This window comes from Mustela nivalis (genome assembly GCF_964662115.1).
Source record: "Mustela nivalis genome assembly, chromosome: 16".
Classification (NCBI taxonomy): Eukaryota; Metazoa; Chordata; class Mammalia; order Carnivora; family Mustelidae; genus Mustela; species Mustela nivalis.
This window is the reverse complement of record NC_139035.1, coordinates 64572045-64581045: the sequence shown is the minus strand read 5'-3', so window position 1 is coordinate 64581045 and position 9001 is coordinate 64572045. Positions and strand designations below refer to the sequence as shown.

Genomic DNA, 9001 nt, shown 5'->3' with positions numbered 1-9001 from the left:
CTTGGTGTGGGGGGCTGGCCCAGGCTCTGTCCCGTTCTCCCTAGAAAGTCCCAGGGTCTGATGGGGAGGCCGTGGGGTCAAGAGGACACCGAGGAGTTGGAAACGGGGGGGTGGGGTGGGGGGGACATTCAGGCCTCCATCAGGGCAAGCTCCAGACAACCTGGTACCAGGCCAGTGCCCGGAAGGAAAGTTCTCGGCTCTCCAAAGCACAGAGCTCCCACGTCTGCAGGGCCTCTTCCCTCGGGCTCACTCACAGCCGGGCCATTCCTCCCCAGCACTGCCGCCCTTGCCCAGGCCCCCAAGCTGGTCTGGCCAACTCCCACAGAGGCCGCCTTACCCCAGGCCCGCCTGAGGGGCCTCCGCCCCCAGACTTGCCAGGACTCCGGGCAGGGCCAACAGCCAGCCCCACCCTCCTGCGGTGGCGAAGAAGCCACTTGGGCTGGGCGAGGGGCCCAACCCCAGCACCAGGGTGGATGCCCGATTCCTAGGCTGGCGTGTGGACACCGCCCACATCTCCTGCATTTCGGCTCCGGGACCAAGGGCCGTGGTCCTCAACCCAACCTCCCCTCCCTTAAACCTGGGGACGAAGGTGCCCGGGAAGGAAATCAGAAGATGGGGGTGAGGACTGTAGCCTTTCATCTCGAAGTCCTCTCCCCTGTCAAAGTCATGGTACTGTCCCCACACTCCTCCCTTCCCCATGGGGGACTCAGGGCCCCTGACACAGCCAGAGACCACCCAAAAAAGACAAGAGATATTTATTGAAATCAGCAAACTCAGGTTTTTCGAGCCCCAGCCCATGGTCGCAGTCCTGTCCCTGTCCCCTCACCCCCACCCCGTAGCCACAGCACAGGGAACGGAAAAGGGGAAGCTGGGAGAGAAGGCGCCGCCAGGGGTAGACCGCCTCCGTGTGTGGGGACGGCAGCCCAGCCGGGGCCGGTGGCCACCGCCACAGGCCTCTCCCTATAAATTAAGTCCCTGCAGCCCCAGCTAAGGGGCGAGGCGAAGGAAGGCCAGAAGGCAGGGTCTCGGACCCCCAGCCAAGGAACAGATTGAGGGCAGAGCTCAGGGCGGAAAGAAGCCAAAGGGAAAGAGAAGAGCTATGGGGCTGCAGGGTGGCGAGGCCCCCCACTTTTGGTCCCAGGAGGAAGGAGGCCAGTTGGTCCAGTTTTGGTGGGTTTGAAGAAGGGAATGTATTAGTAAGCACGGGGTCGGGGGGCCTGCCACCGGGCACCCCAGAGGAGGCAGGCCGGGCCCCCACCCTGGCCAAGGGAGTCTGAGAGTCCCAGGGGCTCTCGGGGAATGTCACTGCTAAAAAATATATATATATATTAACCATCCATGGGAAGGTGGGCACGGGGCTGGGGCGGGGTCAGAGGATCTGACGCGGCATCCCGTAGCCAGTCATGCCGGCCTGGGACGCCCCGCGGTTGGTGCCCATCTGCAGCCCGATGACATTCTTGCCCTCCTGCAGCTGGTTGTCCGAGAAGTTCCGAGGGTTCTCCTTGGACTTCCTGGGTGGAAAGGAAGCGCCGGTGAGGACGAGCCCGCAGGCCGCCCCAGCGCACGTCTGCCCTTGCACAGGCTGAGGCTTCGCTGGGGGGCGCAGGAGCCGGTGTCCACCCCGTCTGAGAGGCCCGAGCTCTCTCAAGCCACCGCCTCGTGTCTCAAAGGGGACAGTCCCTTGCCACCCCTGGAGAGTTGCGAGGGACAGGAAAGGGCTTTGTGCCAGACCCTTCGCTAGGGACAGGGACAGGCCTGGGCCACCGTGCCATACTCACTTGGGAAACCAGTTGGGATCCCCAGAGAACAGCCCATCGTCCCGGGCTACGGCCAGCCCGCCCAGGTTCATCAGCGTCCGCTGCACACAGGCCATATTCTTTCCTGGGACAGTGGGAGGGGCTGTGTTGGCCTCAGCGACGCTGGGGTCCTGGGGGCCCGCCTTCCACCCCGACCATTTAGGCCAGCACCTAACTCCCTAATGCACCTAATGGTTTCCTAATTCCCTTTGTCCCCACACCCTCCTTCCCCCCCAGCCTCCCACAGGGCCTATCCCACCATGAAATACACACACACACACACACACACATACACACACACACACATACCCCCTTTGTCTTCAGGGTGCCAGAAACCCACCCCGTCTCCCGGAGCTAGCTGGCCCTGCCTGGTGTCTGGTCTTCTGGGAGACAGTCCCCTGGCCCGACCCACCTTCCCAGAGGTCCACGGTCTGGAAGATGTCAGTGGTGTTGATGCCGTAGCGCTCGGCCGCCTGCAGGAACTGGGAGATCTGCTCCATCTGCTTGAAGGCCATGGTGGAGGCCTGGATCTTCTTCACCGGGGCCTGTCCCTCGGGGTACAGCCCATTGATGAGCTCACACAGCACCTGGGTGAGGACAGAAGGTGTGCGGCGGTGAGAGCCCGCTGGCCGGGAGGCAGACGGTGTGCCCCCGGGGTTCCTGTCCCACCGGAACACACCCTCCCTCCCTCCCTCCCGTGGTCCTCTCCCTGGAGCACTTCTTCCTGGAGCACTTCTTCACTCCGTGGGTCCTCTGTGAGGTAGAGACCCAGGCTCAGGAGGAAGTGGAACAAACCCAGGCCCCCCAGACCCCCCAAGGCCCCGCAGCGCTCCGGGCACTTCCAGTCAGAGGGCTCAGCTCTCACCGTGCCGTCCTTAAGCCAGTTCTGGAAGTTCTCACGCCCAGGCTGGGGCCGGCCCACGTCCTTGCGGCACTGGGTGGTGATCCACTGGACCAGGATCTGTTCCAGGTCCGCGTCGTACTGCTTCTCGATCTTCTGCTGCACCTCCCGGCTCAGGCCGTAGGCAGGTCCCCTGTTGGCCATTCCCTAGGGCAGTGGTGGCTGTGGGGTGCTGGAGAGAGAACACGGCGGGGCCCGCAGTCAGTACTCTGAGCCTGCAGGGACACACCTTGTATCCCCAGGGTGCGCCCCAGAGGTGAGAACCACGGTCAAACACGGGGCTCACCCCACCTCTGGCACAGGGCCCAAAACTACACTGCTCAGAGCTCTGGGGTAAGGGCCCGTGCAGGCCATCTCTGGGCACCCCCACGGCAGGCTGACTTCGCTGAGTGCTGCCATTAGACTTCATTCGAACGGCCCCACTACTGGAATGAAATAGAAAACCCACTGGAGTAGAATACGGCGTACACGAGGCCCCTCATTCGGGGTGGTCTGCTTTAGCCAAGGCAAACCGGTCATTAGAACCGCAGCCGTGGGGAGGAGGAGGATTTGGGGAGAGGAAGACATGACTAGGGAACTTCTTCCAGGAGCCAGAGAACCGGACACACCCACCCTCACCACCAGCCTCTGGGCTTGAGCGAGCACTCCCGATCTGTGCCCGCGACTGTGGAAGCGGTAGAAGTTCATGGTCCTGGAAAGCCAACAGAGAGACAAAGAGAGCACCCAGGAAAGCGGAAGGCTTGTGCGGGAAGATACTGTACAAATCAGACCCTATGTGACAGAAAGGTAGAGAAGAGTATGGGCAGAAGCAGTCCGGAAGCCTTCCTGGAAGAGCAGGTCTGAGTAGTCCCTTAAAAGATTTCAGCAGGGGGTGCTGGAGTGGTTCAGTGGGTTAAGCCTCTGCCTTCAGCTCAGGTCCTAACCCGCATCCCCTGCTTCCCACCCACCCCCCCACCCCCCCTCTGCCTGCTTCTCTGCCTACTTATGATCTCTGTCAAATAAATAAATTTTTTTTTAAAAAAAGAAAAAGATTTCAGCAGGCAGAAGGAACTTCCCATGAGAAACCAGGCAATCAAAACCAATCCCACCTCCCCTTGACAAGCTACAGTGGGCAGAGTAACGGTGCCACCCAAAGGTGTCTGCATCCTAACGCCCAGAGCCCGCGAATGTTACGTGGCAAACAGGGCCTTTGCAGGTGGGACTGAATGAAGGGTCCCGACACAGGGATGCTGTGCTCGATCGTCCAAGACGGCCCAGTGTCCTCACAGCAAGGGGCTTTATACACACAGCAGGAGCCTTACAAGCGAGGCGGAGAGGCAGACAAGTCAGAGCGGGAGAAGCAAGAAGCTGGAGTCGGGGAGACGGGCCTCCAGAGGCTGGAGAAGGCAAGGCAAGGTGTTCTCCCCTGAACTCCCCAAGGAGGAAGGTAGCCCTGCTGACACTTTGATTTGAACCTCTGCTGAGGTCCCTGCCACGTGAAACGGGTGTGGCTCTAAGTCACTGAATTTGTACTCATCTGTTACAGCAGGAATAGGGAACTAACCCCGGAGGTGGGTGGTAGTTTTAGGGAAACTTTGGAGGGAAGGGAGACTTGGGGAAACACACAGGAGGTTTGAACTTCGGTTGAGAACCTGCATTGGGAAGAACTGGGTGGTTTCCAGACCGCGGGCCCAGGGGCAGTCTGTCGCCACCTCCTACCTCACTGCCTAGGTCCCAGCCCCAGGACCCTGGGGCGCAAGTCCCGGGATGCTACCCATGTGGGGGCGTGGGGGGTTGGGGGGTGGGGGGTGGGCCAGGACCTCACTCCCTGTCCCCAACCCTCTGTGAATGAGCTTCCCTTTCTTCCCCTTCCACCGCGAGATCCAGCTGTGGCCGACAGGGCGGGGGAGGGGGGACCCCCAGGCACAGGCACCTGTGCCCAAAGACAGGAAAGGAAGCCACTCCTACTCCCCACATCTGGCTCCAGGCCAGGTCAGACTGAAGGGATGAAGTCACTGTCTCCCTCCCTCCCTCCCACACACCCCAAGTTCAACTATCCTGCCACCCCCTCCAAGGGCCTCGGGGCTCAGCCGTGGAGCCAGGCCCAGGGGCAGAGCCGCCCCAAACCCCTCCTGCTCTCAGCCGCTGGGTGGCAGGCCGGCCCCCTCCCCCACACTCCAGCCTGGCGGCTCCCTTCTACTCCAGCTTATCCAGCAGCACATTTCCGCCCGATCCTCCCCATAAATCAGTTATTTTTATACCTCATTAAGAGCAACCCACCCTCACTTCCCCCCGCCTGAAGGCTGGCCCAGATAAATGCTGGTCTGGGCCTTGACCCACACCACCAGGCACACAGACTCTCGGCTGGGGGAGGGCAAGCAGAGAGCAGCTCAGAAGCAAGGCGGACAAGACGGGTCTCTTCCCAGCGCGGCCCCAGCAGCTCAACCTGGGGTCCGTGACACACAGGGGCATGGCTAGGAGACCTGGGGGGAAAAGGGGGGATGGGGCTGCAGCCACCAGTAAGCCCCCTTTTCAATGTCCAGATCTCTTTTCTGGAGCAGCTTCACCAGGGTCCCCTGGGCCTAAGGGTTGTCTCCTTGCAGCCAAGTGGCCTGAGGCCAAGAGATCCCAGTGGCCCAGGGAGAAAAAGGGCAGAAGAATCATTAACCCAGGCACCCGGTTAAGAGGGGAGAGCAGTCCTGACGCCCTACCCTTCCAGTGTCCCCGCACAGGGGCCGAACAGACTTGGCCTCCCAGCCGCCCACCCCTCCTCCCCGACCCGGGGCTCCAGCTCCGAGAGGATGCTGAGGGCCCCTTCCCCACTCTGGAGCTTGGACACAGCTGGGCCTGTCACAGCCTCCAGCCGCAGTTGTTTTGGGTCCCCCAGGGGTCACTGTCCTGGAACCTGGTAGGTGAGAAGCCCTGGGGCAGAGCTCCAGGAAGGGGCGGCCCAGCCAGCCTGTCCCCAGCTGTGGCTTGTCCCCGCCCCGCTGGGCAGGCTCGAGCTGACAGGCCCCAGCTGGTGTGCCCAGCCGAGTGCCACCCAGGGGACCTTCTGCAGTCCTGCCTCAACAGAACGGCAGACAGCCAGGTGCCTGCTGGGGTGGGGAGTGGTGGAGCCCCAGGGCTGGGGAGCCAAAGAGGAGACCAGAGCTGAGCCACTTGGGGGTCGGCCCCCTGGTGAGTAACATAAGCCAGAGGGGCCTACAGCTGCCTACAGCAGGGGGAACAGCCCTCACCCCCACCCACAAGACTGCAGTGCTCTCACGAGGGGGAGGGGCAGGCCTCTCACCTCACCCCACCCCACGCAGATGCCAAAGATCCGTGGCTGGGGCGTCTCACGGGGGGAGGGGGGGACAAAGAGACTCTCCTTTCATTGTGCACACAGGTCGCAGGGGAACTTCCCAAGTCCGAATGGGGCTTAGGGCTATTCCGAAAGGACCAGATTGCGGGGGCCCGCCCCCAGAGGGAAACGCAGGGGAAGCAGGCAGAGGCAAGGGTGGTGGACACCTGGGATCGAGGAGCCCCTCGGGGGACAGCCCCTCCCCATCAAGTCAGCGAGCAGAGCAGAAGAGCAGAAGAGAAAGCCCCAGCCGCACAAACAGGAAGCCGCAAGGCTAGCGGGCGGAGGGGTGAGGTGGGGCCGTTGCCATGGCTTCTGTGTACCAAACACAGGAACCCCGCAGGGTGGGGGCGCCGGGCAGAAACACGCACGCAACACCCATGCAGTGGGGAGGAGGCTCCGCGCCCGGGGGCCACACGCGGCCTCCGTGGAAAAGCCCCCCCCCCCCACCACGGCAGTTCCCAGGTGCAGGCAGGTGCGAGGGATCCCTTGTGGGGCGGGGGGTAGGGGGGGCTAGGTCAGCGACAGAGACGGGGGTGGGGGGCTGGAGGCGTGGGAAGTTACACGTCGGGGGACAGAGAAGCGGACTCAAGGACTAGTTCAGAAGCAATGCTCCGGGCACCGAGGGCAAGTCCGGAGTTAGAGCGCCCGCTCCCTGAAATCCTGGAGAGAGAAGGGCTGGGCAGAGGGAGGGTCCCAGGCCAGTCCAGGAGCAGCAGAGGGCTGGGGCGCTAGTTGGGGGCCGCAGCCGGACAAAGACCACCGGTTGCCCGGCGCAGGGCGGGGCCCCGCCGCCCCACCCTCCCTTGGCCCCCGGGCAGCTGGTCTCCCGGGGGACCGAGGAAGGAGACCTAGGCAGGGAGGGGCGCTGGGGAGGGGAGCTGTCCCTGCGCCCCGTGCTCTGGAGTCAGCAGTCGGGAGAGCCCAGCCAAGCCGTACCCGGGACCTCCCCCCACCCACCCTCACTCCCGCCACGCTCCCGTCTGCTCCCAGACGCCGGGCTGCCCCAGAACTCCCCGGGCCGGGGCGCCAGCAGGCTCCGGGGGGCCCGCAGGGGCGGGAAGGCGGCCGTCCACTTCCGGTCCTGCAGGTCCGGCCCCGCCGCCTCGCCACGCCACGCCCTGGGCCGTTAAGGCCGGATGAGTCACCCACCGCCCACCGCCGGGGTGACGCAGTGGTCTGGGCAGCCCGCCCGCCGCCCGCCCGCAGCCCCCGCCGGCTTTCCCAGCAGCAGGGGGCGCGGGGTGGGGGCCCCGGCGGGCGCGGCGGCGGGAGCGCCCGCAACCAACCCCCTCCCCACACCGCCCGCCGGCGCGGGCTGCGGCCCCCGGAGCCCCAGGTCGGGGGGCTGTCCGCGCCAGCCCGAGACCCCGACTCGCCAGCAGGACGGCGGGCGGGAAGAGGAACGGAAAGGGCGGCCTCGGGGCCGCGGAGCGCGGGCAGCTCCCACACATGCTCCTGGAACCCGGCACTGAGGGTCGCGGGGAAGCTCCGGCGCGCCCGCCCTCGGGGCACGCGGGTCAAGCCCCGGCGCCCGCCGCTCCTCTCCCCCGAGGGCCGGGTCCCCCCGCTCCGGACGGACGCCCTGTCCGTGCACCCGCAACCGGGGCTGACCTCATCGCCCAGCAATGCGGGGTCGGGGCTTGGGGACAGGACCCGATAGCACAGGGCGGGCAGAGCGGTCGTCGGACCCTCGCCGCAGTCCCGGGAGCAAGCACCGGCCTCCCGCTTGCCGGGGCGCGCCCCCCGCCCCCTGCTCACCGTTGGCCGGTTGCCGCGATACACTTCTGGCGGGGCCTGCGGGCCGAGTGGCGCGCGGGGCCGGGGCCGGGGGTTTTCAGCGGGGTCCCGCCTCGGACGGGGCGGACCCGGGGCGGGGCGAGCGCCCCTGGCTTTAAAGGCGCCGCGTGGCGGGCGCGGAGGGCAGAGCGTCTGCTGGAGGGGCGGTGGGCGGGAAGCTGGGCCGGAGGGTATGAGGAGTCCGAGCCTATGCGGGCCAGGACGGCGGTCGCCATCGGTGGGAACCTCGACCTCCACCCCGAAGCCCTTAAACTTATGCCTTGGCGGGAAGCTTTTTGCCTGGAAGGTCAGCTCAAGACTATGGGCATGTTTATGTGGGAAGAAGCCTCTTGACTTTAAAAGGGTGGTTAGGTATATGGAGGCACCGGAAGACCCCCACCCCCATCCCCCAGGTGACTAGGGTGTGACAGTCCTGGGGCTGCAGGCCAGGACAGTACTCCTGCTCTCCGCCTTCTTCAGGCCTGGGCAGGAACCCACAGTGAGGTCATTCTTTGCCTTGGGACCCAGGGCTCAGATCTGATTTCTCTCCCCTCCGTTTCCTCCTCTCTGACCTGGCATCTCTTAATCCTGGAGGGATCCCAGGGATCAGAAGAGGAGGCCTCAGGGGAGGAGCCTGGCAGCTCTTCTGTGTCTGAGGGTGGAGGGGGCATAGTTTAAGGGTTGAAGGAGCACCCCTCTTCAGGCTTCTACGGAGGCTTCTCTTCCCCTCTGGTAGAGTCCCTGCCTACATCCAACAGCGGGGACCTTCCTGTTTGGTAGAAGCTACTGTTTCGCCTGGTTTCCAAGGACATCAACCACCAGTGTCCTCCCTCCAATGCTCCACCCCACCCCCCAATGTTATAACCCGCTGCCAAGTGAGCCCTTGGGAAACCAGGTGTTTTTCACTTTTCCGTGCCTTCTGCCTGGGATGCTGTCCCTCCCTTGACCAACTTCTGACCTGCCCTACTCCATACCCGCTGTGTGACCTTTGGACAAATTCCTACAGCCTCCACGCTTCCGTTCCACAGTCTAGAAAATGGGAGCCAAGAATGGTTCCTCCCTCTGAGTGGTGGAAAATGATGAGTGGAAGGAGCTGAGAGCCGTGCCTGGCACACAGTGAGGGCTCAGCCCCTCACTACTGCTATCACTCCCATTCCAGGAGGATCTCCCGGCGGGAGGTAGCACGGTCCCAGCACACGCTGT

At 64.1% G+C, this 9001-nt stretch overlaps 1 protein-coding gene across 1 annotated transcript; it reads right to left on the bottom strand.

The window, feature by feature from the left end:
• Positions 1–738: 738 nt before the first annotated feature.
• On the bottom strand, positions 739–7888 carry TAGLN2 (transgelin 2). The gene is made up of 5 exons (XM_082704376.1): positions 7781–7888; positions 2662–2869; positions 2209–2383; positions 1779–1881; positions 739–1511 (listed from the first exon to the last, which is right to left on the bottom strand). Exons 2-5 carry the CDS (start codon positions 2839–2841, stop codon positions 1370–1372), a joined length of 600 nt encoding a protein of 199 aa, XP_082560502.1. The 5' UTR covers positions 2842–2869; positions 7781–7888; the 3' UTR covers positions 739–1369.
• Between the last annotated feature and the right edge of the window lie 1113 nt (positions 7889–9001).